Consider the following 20,535-nt stretch of genomic DNA (forward strand, 5'->3'; position numbering starts at 1 on the left):
AAAGAATTAAATCCAAAAAAGAAGGCAACTAAGCATCTGTGTTTCCAGTTCCAAACAAGAGCTGATGCTGTAGTGTTTGAAAGTTTCAAGCACATCAACATGTGATTATTTATGCCCTCCAGAACCTGAATTTCACAATGCCATACTGTAGCTTTATGTTATGGGTATGTTCCTGTGTTTCCTGTGACAAACATTAATTCGTATTATTTGTGTGAGCTGAAAACCTCTCTTTATATGCCTTTTATTTCTTTGACTCACAGGAGCTTCAGTTTCAACGACTTACCCGAGAACTGGAAGTGGAAAGGCAGATTGTTGCCAGTCAGCTAGAAAGATGTAGGCTTGGAGCAGAATCGCCAAGTATCGCCAGCACCAGGTACAGGGCCAGTGGCTCTATCGTTACATATTCCAAGTTACATATTTTAGAAATTGGCCAGACTTAAATATATCATATATATATGCACACACCAATTGATCCTAAAAAATGTTGTTTCTGTTAACTTGCCATCCTGAATTTGACCAAAAATGTCAATTTATTTTAATTTCAAGAAACCTCTGACAGTATTGATTTTCCTTCAGTCCTGTGGTGGAAGTATTTGTATAGTATTGGCAAGCTTCTGCACCAAAGAAACTATGCTGCATTCAGAATATGATTTCTTACATGTAGACACAGTTGATAGATGTGTCTACTATTAATTGCTACTTACTTGGTAAAGCTAGCTGGCTGGTGCTTTGAAAACATGGTATAGATTTTTTTTTAACTAAAAAATATTTCTAAATGGTACGGTTTAGTTGGCCTTTAGAAATGCCTTCAATTTACTTTCAGTTTTTGTAAAATTCTATGGAACTGCTATATAAACTAATTACTCTATGAAATAATGCAAAGCACTCAAAGAGAGTAAACATAAATGAATTTAAAGTAGTTAAACATAATTACAAAATGAGCATACAATTGGGAAAAAAAAACCACTTAATCACGATGGTTATTTTTTATTTAAATGGCCACTTCTACTGTTTAAAAAAATCATTATTGTATAAGTTATTCCCATATGCTCCAAACATTAAATCACTGCTTATCTGTAGATATATTTCCTTAAAAAATATATGTTGCTAGAATCTTACTCTAAAATATTTTATCATTTGCATTCTTAATCTTGGTTTATGTAACTTTAGAAATATACCAAAAATAACTTGCATCAGTTACTTCTAACTGCATAATTGTTTTTCTCAGCATCTTCTATAATTCATAGGAAAAACTTCCTGCTGAATAGAATACTGTCTGTAGTTTCTCTTTTCTAGTTGGTTGTTAGTATGATTTTTAAACTATTAGACTGAATTCACATGAATTTTTCAGCCTTCACTTTTGACAGGTGTGTATATTGGTGTGCTTAAGAAATAATGCATACATCTCAGTCAATAAAATGTTTTCAAAATGTAAAGGTGGGTGACCATTTTTTAAATATCCGAGCAGTCTTTTTTCTTCTTCTTTTAAAACTTATGTTATTTATTTTGAGGGGGTGGTGGTGATCCTGCCCTGGCGTCCATGTGGAGGTCAGAGGACACCTGCGGCAGAGTTGGTTCTTTCTTTCTACCATGTGTGTCCAGGGGATCAAACTCAGGTTTGGGAGTAGGCATCTTTATCCCTGAGCCATCCTGCTTGCCCAGACTTTCTTTTAAACTGAAAAAAAAAAAAAAAAAAAAAAGATAAGTAAGATACAAAATTATATGTTTCTTTCCCTTTTTTTCTTTTTTTGCCTTTTCTTTAACATAAGGACCACACACAGCGCTCATCAGCCAGGCACCCATCCATATGATCACTGAGTGCATAGTCAACCTTAATGACAATCAGCGGGTTTTGAGTTCATCCCAGAGTGCTTTGCCTTTAGGTTATCTACTTGGGGTCTTTGGTGTCCCCCATCTCCACTACTTCAGGGTGCTTTCCAGAGGGCCCAAGAACAGAGTGGACACCGTTACTCTTCTTTATGACCAACAGAGTTATACACTGGTAGTGAGCCATTAGAAGTAGTATGTTAGTAAAGAGATTGGTGGTGCTTTGTTGTATCATTGAAGAGACACTTCTACCCTCTTTGTCTTCCAGTTCCTTTTACTATCCATGTTGTAACCAGAAGGTAAAACTGTAAATAGAAATTAGCTCTGAGACCTAGATCCTGTTTCCTGTCGCCTTCTGATTTGTTCAAAGGAAATCAAAGCAGAATTGCTGCTCATACATGACCTTCCTATTAGATTTTGTTCATTCTTTTGTGAAGAGAGTTTAGTCAGAAAAATGGGTATTTTATAACTATCTTTTGCACCATTTAATTAGGAGTTTTGTGAAGGTAAAGTGATCTGAAAGACTAATTTTTTTTGTATTCCAAAGATGAAATTAATGATTCAAAGGAAAATAAAAGGTATATTTTGCTGACTTTTCAGTTGTCCAGAGTTTTTGCCATTATTGGCCTCAGTTTGTGAATGCAATGGAGGTGGTAGAATGAGGTCTTAGTGAGAGACGCAATTTGTGCTGAATAATATATTGTGGTTCTAATAGTAGTTTAAGTCTCTTGGTCCTGGAGGTTCACCTACAGTATGCCTGTTGACAGCTTTAAAAGCTGAAAATGAAATTGCTTAGTTTTCTGTAATAACCCCACTAGTAGTAATGTTCTAAATAAGGCAATGAAAAGCTCGTTTCTTACATGATTTTCCATTTCTTTTATTTTCTGCAAAACATTGATAAACTAATGATACCATTATATTTATAATGATCCTGATCTGGAATTGATAGTGTCTGTATGTAAAGATGATATATGAAACTAAAAGTCATCACTACAACCTTGCAAAGCCAGTGAGTGGGCAAAGATTTGTTCTGAGTACACTGTAACTGTTTTATACTTAATATTTCATCTCAGTCAAAAGTACTTGAAACATCTTTCAAAATACAGAAACTAAAAATAAATGAGAGAATTAGGAGAAAGGGAAGGTAAAATTTAGAAAAAAATAAGATGGTGTCAGGATTAAAATAATAAAGGAAAAAAAATGTGCTGTGCACTTGCTGAGGTTGAGCAGCCGCTTTTGCTCTGAGCATCATAGCAGCCAAGCTAAACGCAGAAGCGCTAATGAATGTCATGATTTAAGTGCCTGTAAGGTAAAAACAAACCAAGCTGCTCTGGAGGCTCCTCCCTTCCTGGGGCTGAGACTTCAGTGGCCCTCCTGTACATTTGCATTAAGAGAACACTGTTTGATGAGGCAAGCAGAGCCCTCAGTGGTCTCTTGGCAGTAAATTACAAAATAAGTTCGTAATAGGCCCATTTCTCATAGATGGATGGAATAGCACCTTAACTAAAAATAATTCCCTAGGGGAACAAATCTGACATCTAGCTTGACTCAGGGTGATGCTTAGCATATGTAGATATATGGATCAGTTTCAGGTCCCCTAAGCAACAGCCTGCCATGATTATTTCTGTCTGCATAGCTTTTGAGAGTCCTGGGTGGGAAGGAGTGCTGAGTTGTGCAGTGTCCTATGTTCAGTCCACCACTCATGTGTGTTGTATGCACAATAGCAACAGAAATGGCTCTCGGGATGCTTTAGTATGAACAGCACACCTCAGGAAACCTCACAGCACAGGAGCCACACAGAGAAATGTGTCCTGTGAAAGCTCACATCCAGATCTGAGCATGGGATTTGTCTGTTTCTCCCTACTATGTGAGAACATACTGGAGTATTGTTCTCACAGCAGCTGAGTTTAGGTTTAACTGGTGAGGAGACAGTAAAAGGACCCAGTATTCAGCAGGAGAAGCCACCTGAACTCTGTGCCTGTCCACTCTCCCTGGAACCCCCTGCCCTTCTTTGTTCCCAAGGACATGGAAGGGGAAAGAAAGTAGCCAAGACCACGTTTTTATCTGTATTTTATTGAAGATGGAGTTAAATAATGATCATCTTTGACAATTTGTTAAGTGCAGGAAAATATAAGGAGAAAAATCCATGATCCTGCCACTCAAAGATAACTACTATATTTTAAAACCTGGTGTATTGAAGTATAAATTGCACTAAAATCTGCCCCTTTGTGTAATATTTTATGATTTCTGACTGACACAATTGGCATAAAGTTGTCTGACGACCCTCGCAATCCATGGAGAGAACATTATCATGATCCTTCAAAAAATGAGATAATCACTTTTAAAATTTACTACATTTCTTTCTCTTGAAATTTTTCTTTAACTGATGGTAAATCCCTATAAGTAACTTTTCATCCTGTTCTTCAAGTTCCACTCTGATATGCCAGGCTTATTTGTTGAACAAGTTTTAATGACCCCCACTGGCCCAAGAAATTCCCAGGGAAGCAATAGCCTGTAACCTAAGGATGCTCATTGGCAGCAGTTAAGAGATTCCTGCAGCCTTCCAATGGCAAGTGCACAGTGGGGGAAGCTTAGCCAGGGGAAGTACTGCAAGGTAAATAGATGAGACTTCAGGTGTATAAGATCTGGCCTGTGCTCTCATCTCATTCAAGAAAAGAAATTACACTAATGGTTCAGCTTTCTGGATAACAGAACTGTGGAAGAACTGAAAATATAGTTAGGACAGAATAGTCAGTATATGAAAATGGGAGCATCTCAGAACTCTTAACTCTAAACTTTCAGTGCAGAGTTGGAAAACTGTTCCTGAGAAGAAGACTTGAGATCTCACTCCATTGCCCAGAAGCTCGTCTTAGCCTGTTCTTTGTTTCTCAGTTGCTCCTAGATGAGCTTTAGATGGTGAAAGTGTTTCTTTGTATTAGGTATGTTCCTCATAGTTAGCTTGTATATAATAGTGTTTTCATTTATGAAGATGAAGTACTCAATTTACATTTACATTGAAGTCAAAAAGACAAATACTAGACATCTTAATAGCTAAGGAACACACAAACTTTGTGATTTCTTGTGTGATTTTCACATTTACTGTTTGGAAGCATGTTGTTATGACTGGTGGCTGCTAGCTTGAAGTTTCTCTGGGCAAAGGGAAAACCTGTCCTTATCAGCTGTGTGAAGGAGAAAGAGCTGGCAAGTGTGGACAGGACAACCCACACACCCCAGGATTCTTCCATCTGTCACAGCCACTAGAGTAGAATTCTTCATGGTTTCAAAAGAGATTGTACAGTCTTGACAAAAAGTCTTCTTATTGCTCTTAAGAAAGAGCTCTTAGTCTTTGATGAAAAGAGTAGATGTCCCATGTCATTCAGGCTTTTGGTTTTGTTTCATGTTTTATCATTTTATCAGGTCATCTACTGGTGTCCGTCAGGCTAAACTCTGAAGTGTTTAGGACTGACAGTAGCAGAAAAGGCTTTTTCATAGTTGGGGTCTTTTTGTCTGTGAAGATTTTTAAGTCATTATGAAATAAACTGCCTCAAATAATACAATCTTTAAAAATAAAGTCTTTGAAAATATTGAATGTCTGTCCTTTGATAGTCTATTATTTACTACTTCAGGAAGATATTTGATAATGTTCTGTCTCTTTGACCTTTAGTGTTTTCAGTAGCCAAGGCTGAGAGTGGTGTTGGTTATTGTGTGTTATTATTGTTATATGAGAGTTCTAATGAGGTATTTTATGTAACCTTCGCATTCATACTTGTGAGGTATACTGATTGATGAATTTTAGTATATTCATAAGGTTATTCACTCATCATCTCTGTCTAATTTTAGAACATTGTCATTATCCCAGAAAGAAGTTCTCCACCTATGAGCATTCTCTTGCCTTCTCTAGAACCTGGAACTACTGCTTCTTGTTGCTGTGAATTTCTATGTTCTGAGCATTTCACATATGTACTATTGTACAATATTTAGACCTTTGTGTCTGAATTCTCGCACTTCAAAGTTTGCCCATGATGTAGCTTGCCTATTTCCAAGTAATATTCCATTATTTGGATATGCCACATTTTCCTTACCATTCATCATTGGCCTTTGTGAAGAATGCTTCTGTATCTTGGGATTTAAAATGTGAAAGCCATGAGACTTTTGTTCTAGCCATTCCTGGGTTAGGGGCTGGAGAACCCAGCGATTTCCTTTTGGCCTGCCTGCCTGCCCATGCTCCTGCTGTTGCAGGTAGGCTCACTTTTTTCTCTTTTGCTTTCTATTAACTGCAAGACTTGTTTATGGCTAAGCTAGTCACTTGTGCAGATTGACTTTTAAGTGCATAGTAGGTCAAGCCATTTCTCAGTCCTGTTATGCTCGTGACAATACATTTCCTTACATCTTGTTAGATCTGGCCATTGACAATTCTCTAAGTGGTCAAACAAAAACTCCCTGACTTCATTTCTAAGTCAGACTAAATGAAGAATAAACCATTTAATATTTGAGTATAACTCTCAGACGCACTCTATGGACTCTCCACAGTGAATATTTATTAAGTAGATGCTCTTAAGAAGAAGTTCAGTAGCTCTGATATTTATGATGTGACCTCTGTTATAAACGCAGTGAAGAGGCCCACATCGGAAGGGTAGAAAATGAGCCTGGTTGACCCCAGCTCCACAGAAGTCATTTATCTGGAGCAGTTTGCTCAGCAAACTGTTTTTCCAGAAGGCATTTTTAATTACTACATTTCATTGCCATTCAAGCCACAAGCAAATTTTATCTGGAACATACACATCTGAGTGACAACTATTTCTACACATTTGATTTAGGATTATATAACTGAGACTTCTATAGGACACATAAGCCCAAGGTAATTCAAACAGTATTTCTTTAGACTAACGTATTTTAAACCAAGATTGCAACCATGTAATATTATATCTTAAACTAAATATTTTTCATGAGAAATAGAATCACTTATTAATCTAGAACATTTTACAACAAAGCATTTTTTAGAGTATTTTTTAAATAGTGAATGGGGGGTGTAGCTGAAAGGAACCACAAAAAGTAGATCATTTATAGTTAGCATCAAATTTCAGATTGTTCTAATATCTTTAAATATGGGAACAGCCCGGCTGTATTAATTTTTCTAATTAGTGATGAAAATACCTGATAAAATTCATAGGCCTATGCATCTAAAATATACGTACCATGCCATTATTTAATTTTCTTTTAAAGGACCATTTTAATTAAAATAACATTTCATTTTCTGCAATTTTTCACATTCTATAATTACTAGTCCTAAATTATTTAACAGTAATGAATTATTGAGTCAAAATAAAAATTACATTGTTAATCTTCACTCTAAATCACTAGGTTTTTTTAAAGTATGTTAAAATAGACTATAGGATATCAAGATACTTCTTGAAAAAGTTTACTTTTACTGTTTGACATATAGGAATTAGTAACTATTTTTACTGTATCAAAACCACAACAGTGTTCTTAAATCCTGTATTTTCATATGATCATTGTGAAGTTCTCTAATCTTCTTTATCTTAAGAAATCTTAAAACCCTAAGTTTGGAGTGTAATATGGCAAAATTCATGTTTTCACTAACCCCAGAATTCAGAATTACTGAGAATTCTTTTTATTGGCTTCACATATACGTATATGTGAATATATGTATATGTGAATATACATATACTATATATATATATATATGAGTGAACTATTTAACACAAAATTCTCCTTTGCCCCACTCTCTTTCCATTATAGCTAACCACAAGTATGTAATCTTCTAATTGCCTTTGTATACTTTTATATTAAATATGTGTCATATCATACACATGTATACACGGATAACATTTTGTGTTGCTTTTTAAAAATGCACAGATACTCTCAACTCTCACCAGAGAAGCTTGTTATTGCAGCAGATGGTGATTAACACAGAGACGCACAACTGATCAACATACAGAGAATAAGAGACTACAGATGCTCAGCCCTAAATGGGACACCTTTATCACACCCTCTCCTCCCAAGACTCGGGGGTCACTGTGGAAAAGGAAGCAGAAAGATTGTAAGAGCCAAAGATGATAGATGAATACAAAGAAGCCATGTTGTCTGGACACAACAAGACAGTTGCACATATGAACCCACAGTGCTTGTGACAGCATGCACAAGATCTGCTCAAAGCCCAAACCAGACAAAACCCAGCATGAATGGGGGAAGTGGGAAAGACGCCCCAGTCATAGCTGGGGAACTATTGGTAATTAATAGCTGCTGAGAAAGGGATAGTCCATTTTCTTTAAGGGTGTGACATCTGATAGGTTGGCCAAACTCCAAGGGCTAGACTCACAACCAAGAATATTTGGAGAATACAGATTAGAATCAATAGGTCCTTAAAAAGGAAAACACAAATAATAATAGGGGACATGAAGTAGGGGTAGGAATTGGAGCAGGGTCTGAATATGATCAAAATAAGAAAATGGGAAATTCTCAAATCAATAAAAATATTTTAAGAAAGAAAAACTGCAGAGATATTATAGTCCATGTATCATTGTAAATTTTGACTTTTCTTTTTGAGATATCCACATTAATATGTGTAGATCTAATTTATTTTGTGAACTGCTATAGTAATTATATCACACTATTGAACTGTTTAGCTATTCTCTGTTGAAATTTTAAAATAATACAAGTAATGCCAAAGTGACCATTCCTGTTAAATATATTTTTATCTTTAATACATAGTAGTATGTATCATATGTATATCACATTATAGTAAATATTTCTATGATACAGATCAGACTAATTGATGTATCTATCTGTCACCTTAGATAACATTTATTTGGGTGAATATTAAATCTTCTCTACTAACCATTTTGGTATATTTAATTCATAATTGTTAATAAGAGTCATCCTACAGTGATAAGACATAAAGAATGTTCCTTTTATCCATTGTACCCCTGTATCTGTAGACAATTCTGTGTGCTGTCCTCTCCCCACACCTTTCTCTGCTTTTAAAAAACTTTTATTTTATGTGTTTGAGTGTTTTGCCTCCGTGTGTATATATATATCACATGCAAGCAATTTCCAAAGAGGCCAGAAGAGTCACAACCCCTGGAACTGGAGTTAGAGTGATTGTTAGCTGCTATGTGGGTGCTGGGAACCAAACCGGGGTCCTCTGCAAGAACAGCCAGTGCTCTTACCACTGAGCCATCTCGCCAGCCCCCTTCCCTACATTTTTTAGCCTTTTTAACTTCAGTGTATAAGTGAGAACATGTAATATTTGTCTTTCTTTGCATGTCTTATTTTACTTAACATAGCAACCTCCAGTACCAAAATAATTTTAAGCAATGAATATTCTTTAAAATATCTTCTGGTTTCACATTTGTAAGATTCTGGAAAATACATGGTTAGAAATGGGATTTTTTACATCATAACAAATGTACATTTTCCCCAATCTCTTTATTCTCAAGTCACTAATAAGGATGTTCAGTTTTATGTATGATTAAGAAGATTATGAAAAGGATCATATTTGCAATGAAATGACTATTTTATATAAGTGACCCATCAGTTGTGTGACTTCCTACAATAACTTGATGTACCCAACTCTCCCCTCTGAATGGGCCAGTTCTATGGTTCTCCTAGAAGTTCTGGGTTGGGTATAGTTTCTTGGTACATCTTGTTATGATACCAGGCTGAACAGAAAATCCACAGAAACCAGCCATTGGAACTAGACTTCTCAGGATTGAGAAGAGGCAGGAGTGGAAAAAGATACGAGGTGTGATGCCAACAGAATCAACCTCTGAGCCACATGCTTTACTTCAGAGCATTCTGATATTTCAGCTTAATCTAAAGCCTCATGTCTATATCTATCCTGTCACATCTCAAATGCCCACAGTTACTATCCCTAGTGGAAAAGGGAGAGGGAGCACACGGGAGGAGGAAAGACTCACTCCTGACAACTCCATTAAAATTTTTCAATTTCCAATGCCAAAGACTAATTTCTTTTTTTCTTTTATTTTTTCTGATTTGTTTATTTTTATTTTATGTGTATAAGTGTTATACCTGCATGTGTGTAAGTGTATCCATGTCATGCAATGCCTGTGGAGGACAAGAGGGCATTGGATCCTCTAGAACTGGAGTTACAGACATTTGTTAGCCACAGTGTGGGTGCTGAGATTCAAACCCAGGTCCTCTGCAAGAGCAGTCATCTCTCCATCCCCCAAAGACTAATTTCTATTTATTATTCTTACTTTATGTGTATGAGCATATGGCCTGCATGTATGTGAGTGCGCCCATGTCGTGCAATGTTGTGAGGTCAGAAGAGGGCATCGGATCCCCTGGAACTGGAGTTACAGACAGCTGTTAGCTGCCATGTGGGTGCTGGGAATTGAACTTGGGTCCTGTACAAGAGCAGTCAGCTCTCTTAACCACTGAGCCATCTCTCCAGCCCCCCAAAGACTAATTTCTAAAAGACAAGATTATAGCCATCAGCTACTCAACGAGCCATGCAATTGGAATACACGTGCAGTGCAGGCAAAGCCACACACATCTCATTTATCTCTAATTTTAAGATAACTCATTTTCTTGCTGATTGTACAAGTGAGCAGTGGAGAAAGCAGTACTTCTGCTATACTGGCTGGTGTTAGAGATTTCAGCCAACCCTCAGGTTACTAATGCTGTTTGTACTGATGTTAGTTTTTTCCTGATGGTTTTGCACCCGGGTACCAAGAAGTGCTTTGGGAAGACTTAAGCACTCTGCCAACTTCCCACCACCACTCTACCATTTGAAGTAGAAGCTGTGCTTCCTCTACAGGAAAGTCATAGATTGCCTGGCTTCCAGCTCCACTTCCCTTGCTGCTCTTCTTTCTCTCCCACATGAAACTGCAGTAGCTGCTGTTTCTTGTGCTAGTTAATCACAAACATGGTACAGATGATTCTGGAAAACAACCTTGAAAAACATTACCATGAATGTATTTTGTGTTGTTAATTATTTTAGGGAAATAAGTTTAACACTCCTTCATTTAATGACTTCAGTCTTCATGAGCTAAAAGGAGGTTACTGTTACACTTGACAGAGTCAGAGAAGAGTGATGTGTGTGGCGAAATGTTTCTTTAGCCCTTCAGAGAAGAATGCAACACTGCTCTAATCCAATGATATATGGAAAAGAAAATTGAAAATGTGATTATCTACCTAAAAGTGAAGGCCATCCATTAATACATCTTCAGCAGTTAATCAACTTGCCATAAAAATGAACATGGCATCTCTGCCTAGGGAAAAGGAAAAAAAAAACCTGGCCCATTTGCCAACTTTGTAGTGTCTGACTTGTTATTATCGCTGTCCTCCCTGAGGCTTCACAATCTATTTAATAACAAATCAATCTAATCTGTTTTTGCATAGATTTTTCTATTCTGCTCTGTATTATCCACAATTAAGTAGGGAGAAAAACTGCTCTAAAACTGAAGAGGAGAAAGCCCCTAGGCTGCAGAGTTTCTTAGCCAGAAAAAATCTTATATTAAACAATTGCACATTTTAACCTCCACCAAAAAAGCATCAATGCAAAATTTGGTTTGCATGAATAGACTGCTTATAATCCAAGAAGAAATATCTTTAAGGTTGGTATGTGTGTTTCTTCCAGACTTTTTCTTAAACTGAAGAACAAATATATCTAATATTTTAGAATCCTATGATCTTTGCTGCAGTCTAAGTCAATTATTGGTTGGCCCCCAACTTCAGTTATATTATCAATAATGATGCTAATTTGAGCGATGGAGAAAATTCAAGTAAAATTACCAAGTGTGACACAAGAACTGGTTACAAAGTTGAAAACATAAAATGCATCTATTTTCTGAGCAGCACTAACAAAATATTCTCAGTCAAGATGTTTTTGAATGGCAAATGAAACTATTTCACTGTGTTTCATATAAATATAAAGCAAGTATTATAGAAAAGTGTGGCACATTAAGATACTGTGAGTTGATGAGTGCAGTGGTCCTCTCATGCCCAGGAAACACTGTTTCACTGCAATCCTCCCTGACCTCTGGATCTTAAAATCTTTCTGCCCATTCTTTTAAGATTGATCCCCAAGCTTTGAGGGGGAGAGGTATAATATAGATGTCCCATTTGTGCCTGAGCACTCCACAGACACTTTTACTCTGCACTTTGACCACTTGTGAGTGCCTACGTTAACCACCATCCACTACACAAAGAAACTCTTCTGATGAGGCCCAAGAGATGCATTAATCTAGGCGTAAGGAGATACAAATTTAGAGGGAAGATCTATATTATGTCCTTTTAGCCAAGTAATAATGATAAATTCACTTGTGGGGCCTTTGAGCTCCCCAACCATGGGTTCTTGGTCAGATTCAAAGTATTAAGCATCCATTTCCTCCCATAGAGTGGGCCTAAAATCTAATCAGAAAGTAATTGGTTACTCCATAATATTTGTGCCACTGTTGTATCCATGGTCATATGTTGCTATACTGGTCATTATTATAGCTCACTGGGCATGACAGTACATGACACCTCCCCCCACCCCCATCAGCCTTCCTGGCACATTCTGGTGCTGTGAAAGCTAGCCAACAGAGATGAAGTTTCCAGGACATTACCAGCATGGTTTCTCCAAGTCCTGTGATCATTGTGTCTAGAGTCTTCAGCAATAGGGTTTTACCATCAAGTTCTGCTGGATAACCAAGAGCAATGACATAGCCTGTATTTGGGGGAAGGGATTCCAGGGCACCCCTAGCCAACAACTTAAAGAGAGATATACCACTCATGGCACTGGGCTTTTTATTTGGTAACCTGTGCCTTCAGGGAGGAGCCTTATCCCCTATGTAAGGTTAACTCCATCAAACTCTTATATGTATACATGTGTGTGTGTATGTGTGTGTGTGTGTCTAAATACATATGAAGTTTATGAAATAATAGGTCTCCACATGCCTTTCTCAGGCATCCATAGCATTAGTTATGCCTCTGTCCCATTATTCCTTTTTCCCTTCATATCACCTGCATTCTAATTTTTTGCATTTTGATTAAATTAGTATAGTTTTATTTATTATAACTGCGATTTCTTAAAATTTCTTAAAATCTAGTGGATGTTCTTTCATAAAATTTAAATGGAGTCTACTTATCCCTGCTTAATTTTTTTTCATTTATTCATTTGTTGGGGGTGGGGATTTGTGCACATACTGCAGCGTGTGTGTGGAGATCAAAGGACAGCTTAGGGGAGTAGGTTCTTTTCTTCCACCCTGTGAGCCCTAAGGATCAGGGTTGGTGGAAAGTACGTTTCTTTATTCTCTAAGCTATCTCTTCAGCCCTGATTTTTTTAAAAAATTTTATAGAGTATAATTGATATAATATGTTAAACATCCTCCATAAATTGACACAATATGTTACACACCCTCCATAAATTATGATTGCCATGAATGGGAATGGGGAAAGATGAAGGTGGTCAACCCACTTCTCTGTCATGTTGTAAACTTCTGTTCCCTTTTGGATTCATATTTCCCAAAAGAATGCAGGACATTGACATTAGAACTGTAAAACATTCTTGACCAAGCACTCCCCTTGTCTGTGACATTAGAACTGTAAAACATTCTTGACCAAGCACTCCCCTTGTCTGTGCTGAGGAAGGACCTGGCCACCCAGAAGAGAGTGTATGATTTGCCCTCTCTGTTTCAAGAATGCTGTCACGAGAGACCTATTTTATGATGCTTTCCCTTGACCCTTCACGATTATTTTCCCTTCTCATTCTTTCCCATAGGTTATTTTTAGATTTATTCCCCTGTTTGGTAGTTTTGAGATCCTATATGTTTATGTGGGAGACAAGAGTGAGTACAGAGAAGGAGACAAGGTGGGCAAGGTGGCTGTGAGGGTGTGAAGACTTAGGCCCACGGGAGTTCTCAGGCGGGTTAAACATTCTGAAGCCCGACTTCTAGCTCAGATGTTGCTCCACAGAGCTGCAGTGGATGTTTGCTGAATATTGACTCTATCCTTCTGGCTCTGTTCTTTTTCTCAGACAGTTATTGATGATGCTGGGTCTGTCCTCCTCCCACATGTGAATTCATTCCTCCTGCAGCACAAAAATAGCTACTTATGGCACTTGTCTATAAATCAAGAGTTGAAAATACAATTACAGTGAGAAACAGAAGTAAATGCAAGAATTTAGAGAACATAACTGTGTTCTTTCTTTTTGTAATTGGAATGAATTTTTTTCTTAGAAATTAAAGAAGCTTCCCTCTTCATAAAAATTAAATATAAGGGACTGGAGAAATGGCTCAGTTGTTAAGACACTTGCTACCATTGCAGAGGACCCATGTTTGGTTCCCAGCACCCACATGGAGGCTAATACCTGTCCTTAACTCCAGTTCCCAGATATTTAACACCCTCTTCTCTGGCTTCCTAGGGTCACCAGGCATGCAGGCAAAACACTCATACACATAAAATAAAAATAAATAAATACACTTAAAAAGTTAAGCATTGTCAGGCATGGTGGTGGTGTACGCCTTAATCCCAACACTAGGAAGACAGAGGCAGGCAGATCTCTGTGAGATTGAGGCCACCCTGGTCTACAGAGTAAGTTCCAGGCCAGCTGGGAGTATAGGGAGACCCTGTCTAAAAAAAAAAAAAAAAATTAAAAATTGTATTAGTCTAATCAATGAACGGGGGGGAAAGGAGCATTTCTTTTGAACCACACACTAAATGTGTTAGTATCAATCATCTCAACCTCTAACATGTTGTTGAAGGTAAGTTCCACCATACCTGACCCAGTCATTTATTTTTGAATATCTGAACTGGTTAAATTATCAGCAAAATTAATTTAGTCCTAAAATTCCTTTCTAAAATGAATTTTCAGGGACTAGGGAAATGGCAGTCAGTAGAATGCTGGTGAGCAAGTGTGAGGACCTGAGTTTGATCCCCAGCACACCATATTAGAAAGCTATGAGCTACAGTGCGCATTTGTAATCCCAGCACTGGGGAGGGAGACAGGAGGATTCCAGGGGCTCCTGGCCAGCCAGTCTAGCTGAGTTGGGGAGCTACAGTTTCAGTGAGAGACCTTCTCTCAAAAAATAAGGTGGAGTGCAGTAGAGGAAGACACCAGACACCTCTGGCTTCTGCATGCATGCATACTTGCATGTGTATCCACACGTGTACCACATAAAAAAAATAGGGAAATTAAAGAAAAATTTTTTCACATCAAAGAAATGTTTACACTAAATACTATTTTTCAAAGTATTTTATTTATTATTGTGTGTGTGTGCATAATGTCCTGAACATGCTCTGTTTCTTGTTGAGGTTAGGGGACAACTTTGTGAGGTTGCTTCTGTCACTCAACCTAGGAATTAAACTTAGGTTGGTTGTCTGGTTTGCGTGAGTAGCTTTTTAGCAACTGAGCCATCTTGTAGGCCCTCCTAAGTATTTTAAATTCTATACTGTACAGAATGAAACTGTATGCATCAAAAACAGAACTATAGTTGTAAATTTTAAATTCTTTCTTTTACATGTATCTCTACAGCTTAGTCCTGTGTTCCATCTCATGAAGACAGATAGAAAAATAGGGTCGTCTTCCTCTTCCCTTTGCTGCCTGGTTGTTCGTTTCCTGCTTCTTACCATGGCCGCCTTCATTTAAAATTATAAGATTTAAACTATCTTGATTCCAAAAGAGAAAGACATTCTTCTTGTTAATACTTACCATTTTTACTTTGAATTTAATTTTGTCTTTATCTTGGGAAGGTTTTTTTGAGGAACAGAAGCGAGAAAACAGCATTCTGTAGACCAAGAACGTAGATAGCCTCCATTGAACTATCGATTCCCAAATTAACCCTTTTCCTGATAGGATTCTAGGTCATGGCCGATTGGTAGGAAGAGGGTCTGATTCTTTAGCCGTTTTATTCTTTTCATTCCAGTTGCTTCACTGTTTCAAATCCAGCTGAGATGTTGGAAACCCTCCTCTTCTGATTTCTTTGAGTAGTCAGGACACCTGTTGTGGGGTGGGCCTCCGCAGAAGTCTTGCTTCCTGTGTAATTTATGGAGATGCCAGTGGGAACTGTTTGTCTCATTTTTGTCTAGTACCACATCCTCTTTGATCCTTGCTTCCCATATGGTCTTCTCAATCTTTTATTCATAGATTCAAAGCACTAATACAAAATGCTTTTGTCAAAGAATATTTACCATCATACAGTGTGTTCACCTCTGTCACTCAGTGTGTCTCCTGCTCCTTGAATGTTTTCACTGTGCATCAAAAAAGTCATTTGCCCTTTGGGAAACTGGTCATAATATTATTTATTCATATCTTAATCTTTTTTCTGGAATGCATTTTAGATAGCTGTTTTAAGGAGACCTAAAATATGGTAGTGTACATAACATGAGGAGAAAGTGGAGTGAAAACTTGAGAAGACAGGTATGAAAACACAATGCAGACAGGAAGGATGCCATGGGTGGCCACAAAGTTTACACAAACCCGCTGACAGCCAAAGAAAACCAAGACTGTACTTTAGTACCACTTTGCTGTCCTGTTACTTAAGATTTTTTACAGATTGAAATGGTAACAAGCACATTCTGAGAGCATGTCCAAGTGTTTCAGGTGAAATGCTGCAGGATGGAAAATACATAAGCCAGACTCTAGGCCTTTGACCTTCCTACGACCCTTGAAGTGTCAGGTCTGCCTTTCTACAGCTGCCTGATACACACCTGTGACTGGATTTAGGTCCTGAACCAACAAAAATCCCTATCTGCCAAATGGAAGAGGGCTTAAGGCCAGTTACTGATGCGCCAGGAGCTGCTATGTCCTGTATGAAGGGCATCATTCTTAATTCCAACACCTGCTCTTCCTATAACCTCAGTATCACTTTCAAATCATATAAATAATTATAAAGAGACTCTTTGCCCTGTTTCATTTGTTATGACTCATAGATTATAGACATGTGTCATTCTCAGGGACAAAGTCATAACTCAAAATAACAGATCTCTAATTGTGCCCTGTTGTCATGTTTTCCCTTTTCCTCCCTGCTGAGATGTTGCAAACAGTGTTTGGAAGAGAAGAGACTAATGACTGCCCATATGAAAAGCCAGGTTCTTGGTCAGAAAGCAAGATGCTGGCATCTAACTGAGAATTGCCCGGGGTAGATAACATGGCTCCAGGTAGAAGGCCCCGCCAGTGAAAACTAGGAAAGAAGAGGAGAAAGTTTGTGTTTGTTCAGATTCTGGATGTACACTAAACAACTTTGGAAAAAAGCCCCCAAATTCAGTTAAATGCCAAAGAAGAGTTGCTTTCATTCTACCATTGCTACTGATTTCTTTTCAACTAGGATCCTCAGAGCTCCTCAGGGGTTTATTGCATCTATTTGCCATCTACCCTCTTTGTTTTTCAAGGAGGCCCAGCAAATCACCTTTGTGGTCTGTTTTATTTATTACCTTTTCTGTTTTTGACTTAAGTAGCCTAGTAGAAGGGTAAGCAGCTATCTACTTGTTTAGGGAAGAATAATCATGATTTATTGTTTAATTTTTGTCTTTTCTGGTTGTCTGATACTAAGACAAAGTCCCTAATGTAAAGACTGTATTTCCTAGTCAGTCCTAATCTAACCGAAAACAGGGGAAGCCCCTGTCTCCCAGGCATAGGAAAAATAAAACTAGTTGAACTGGACAGTTTGTATTGATAGGTGACAATGAGTTCTTGGAACATCAGAGTTTCGTAGCATTTGGCTGCTTACCACACCAAATATTAGTGTAAAGTAAGCCCATGACATTCTTGGTGGGAGACAGACTACGGGAAAATTCTACCCACCAATGTAGTAAACGTTGAAGTCCTAGATTTTCTACAGGTACTATATTTGGAAAGATGGTATTTGCAGCAGAAAGTCAAGAACATTCCAGAAACCTACCACATGCCTGCTTCCCTTGTAAAATGATTAAAGAATACTTGGGCTTTACCTTTAAAACAGATCGACCTAAAAAGTTAAGACCAGCAAGTATCCCGGTATATCCTATTCATTGACAATTTCTAGTTAGATGAAGGTAGAATTAAGACACAGTTAAGTTAGATAACAGTAATCATGGAAAATACAAAAACACAAGTGAATGATCAAACACATTCTTGAGGAAGGATCAACACTCATCAAGTGAATTCTTGGATGATGTTAGTGGTCATCGTGGAAAAAACCAGTGGGCAGACAGTCTAGAAAGTGGGACCTGCCCATATCTATTCACAGATAAGTTTCTGGAGTACTGCATTTGAGTGATCCCTCCCAGATAATACTAAGTGAAATTTAATTTGTTATTCACTGTAGTTAATTTTGTGAGTTGTTAATGAAAATTCTTTATATGCATATATGTGTGCATGTTTCTTAACAGTTTATTATTGTTATTATTATTACTATTACTATTATTATCAATGAAACAAAGCAGTAGTGTAGACTGTATTCTAATCGTAGGCCAAGACCTGGTTGTTTCAAAAGAATAACTTGGATCCTATACCAATGTTCATGTGTCTTGAGAGAGACTCAGTAGCCTGTGTGTCCTAGTGACAGAACAGCTCCCTGTAAACCTGAGAAGGGGTGAGGGAAGTGGCTTGGTAGCGTTTCTGTGTGGCTGCCCGCTGTTTTCCCCATCCCCTCCCCTGCTGCTTATCCAGTGGTGTCAAATTCAGCAAGTTGATTGTGACGTCAAGCACAATAATCTCAAGCACAATAATCGGAAGGAAGTTGGTACTAGTATAGAGTATTTTGTGAGAATATTCCTGCTGTCACAGGAAGAGATGCAAAGTAAAGTTAACTTTCATTAGAGAGTTCAGTTTCTTACATATAATACATGCGTATATAGTTACATGGTACCTGTGAAAGCAGTTCTGGAATTTGAACAATTCTGAAAGGATTTCTAAACTGTGTTCCTGCACATTCTTCCCCAAAATAGCACAGAAAGTGTGAAGCAGCTTGGTGTGTGAGGCAACTTCAAGTACTTATAAGTTCCTGGAATGTAGGTTTGTATGGGAAAGGGCAAGCTAGAAGGAGCCAGGTGGCAAGGACCTTCTGTGCCACCCTGAGATGCTTGAATCATTTGCCACCCTCAGATGTTTGCGTTTTGTCTTCTATGCCTCTGTTGTGCATCAGCAGTAGGAGAATGGCATCTGATTTAGTGTTACTCTGTAAAGCTCGGGAGCAGCAGCAGGGAAAAGAGCCTTGAAATGATGGAAAATCAAAGCCAGGAAGACTGATTAGGAGAAAGATTTGAGAGAATGTTAACAAACCGAAGAGGATGGGAGGATGGAGCCCTATGTCCACAGCAGTGGAAATGCCTTGAATGATAGCTGTGTGTCAGAAACTCTTGGCTTCTGCAGCATTTATGTGAGTGAAGAAGGCTCAGGTACCCCTGTGGAGGGAGCAAGCAGTGAAATGACTTCTGCTTGTCACGTTGAATGGCCCCCATGGCATTAACTAGATCAGACTCTGTTTCAGGGAAAGAACTGTAATGTGTTGAGTATGAACGCAGTTGGAAGTACTGGACTTAATTCACAGAACCTGTTTGTGTTTGTTAATCTTACGATAAAGCCAGTCATGATTTTGTATTGAGTTACCAACAATACATTTCTCTCTGGCTTGCATAAACAGAAAAGGAGATAGTTAAGAGGTATTAGATATCAAATCATGGACTCTGTAGGAAAGCCTGTGAGCCAAATTCTGAATCTTCAGGTTCAGAAACAGTGCCCATTGCTACCACTGTGTCCACAGCAAGTGACCACTGTGTCCACAGCAAGTGACCACTGTGTCCACAGCAAGTGCTCAAAACACCACTGCCACCTTCTCACATGACTTCCTGTAGCCCTGCCCACTGGCCTGCCCCCAGGCCCCAAGGCAGGCAAGTTTCCTGGCTTATGACAAAAGACCAAATTAAGAAGGATTTTCAGACACACTGCATGACTTTAAGTGGCCATTTGTATCTCTGAATGAAAAGGAATTTGACATGCATAGAATTTTACAGTAATTGCTACATGTTGTTATGTAGTGTTAAAATGCATAGTCGCTGCCTTAAAACTAATATTTTACATTAAAATGAAAGGCTAATTTGCCAATGAACTCCTTTTTATTTGTTGACTCTTGCCTGACCTAGATAGTCCCAAACATATGAATATATTTCATTCCAAAAGGTGGTTACTAATCAAGCCATTTGCTTCCTGTTGAAACAAAGCTCTTGTGGATGATTCAGTTCTTGTGTTTTAATGTCTTTCATATGCCAGTGAAAGCTCCTAGAACACAAGCTCCTTGGCATCTTCTGAAGAGAAGTGAAAGGGAGCCAGGGCGGAGTCTTGTGGGCACAGTGCCTGCAGACACATGGTAGGCATCCAACATCAGTTGGGAAGTGTTTCTAGGAATAGATGGTGGGGAGAAAGGAGAGAAAAGTAGACCTCTCCCTCATGAAGCTGCCTCTAAAGTCTCTAAAATGGATCTGCCTCTAATTGCCCTAAAATAAGCAAGTTGTATTCAGTGACTTAAACAGCATTCAAAAATCCATATATTTATTCTTCAATCCTTGAATCACAGAGCAGTAAACAATCTGAGAGTCATTTAAAGTGAATACTTTCAAAAGAGAAATAGACTGTTCTGAAGAACATATAATCAGTAGTTATTGCACAACATTGTGGGATTTCTTGTGAGGGTAACTGGACAGAATATATGGTCTTGCAAATATGCATGGCTATTTGGCTCACTTTTAATGCTCATTATTAGCTTT

At 38.0% G+C, this 20,535-nt stretch overlaps 1 protein-coding gene across 8 annotated transcripts in view; it reads left to right on the forward strand.

The window, feature by feature from the left end:
• Nucleotides 1-260: 260 nt before the first annotated feature.
• The window catches only part of Pkp4 (plakophilin 4), a gene marked incomplete at its 5' end in the record, with an annotated part of 104,214 nt that continues 83,939 nt past the window's right edge, over nt 261-20,535 (forward strand). For all 8 annotated transcript variants that reach the window (XM_008831019.1, XM_017797610.1, XM_017797608.1 and 5 more), the window contains 1 exon segment: nt 261-373. In XM_008831019.1, coding sequence (XP_008829241.1) covers nt 261-373 — 113 coding nt within the window.

The sequence above is a fragment of the Nannospalax galili genome, unplaced genomic scaffold, assembly GCF_000622305.1.
Source record: "Nannospalax galili isolate Female #2095 unplaced genomic scaffold, S.galili_v1.0 scaffold2415, whole genome shotgun sequence".
In the NCBI taxonomy this organism is placed as follows: domain Eukaryota; kingdom Metazoa; phylum Chordata; class Mammalia; order Rodentia; family Spalacidae; genus Nannospalax; species Nannospalax galili.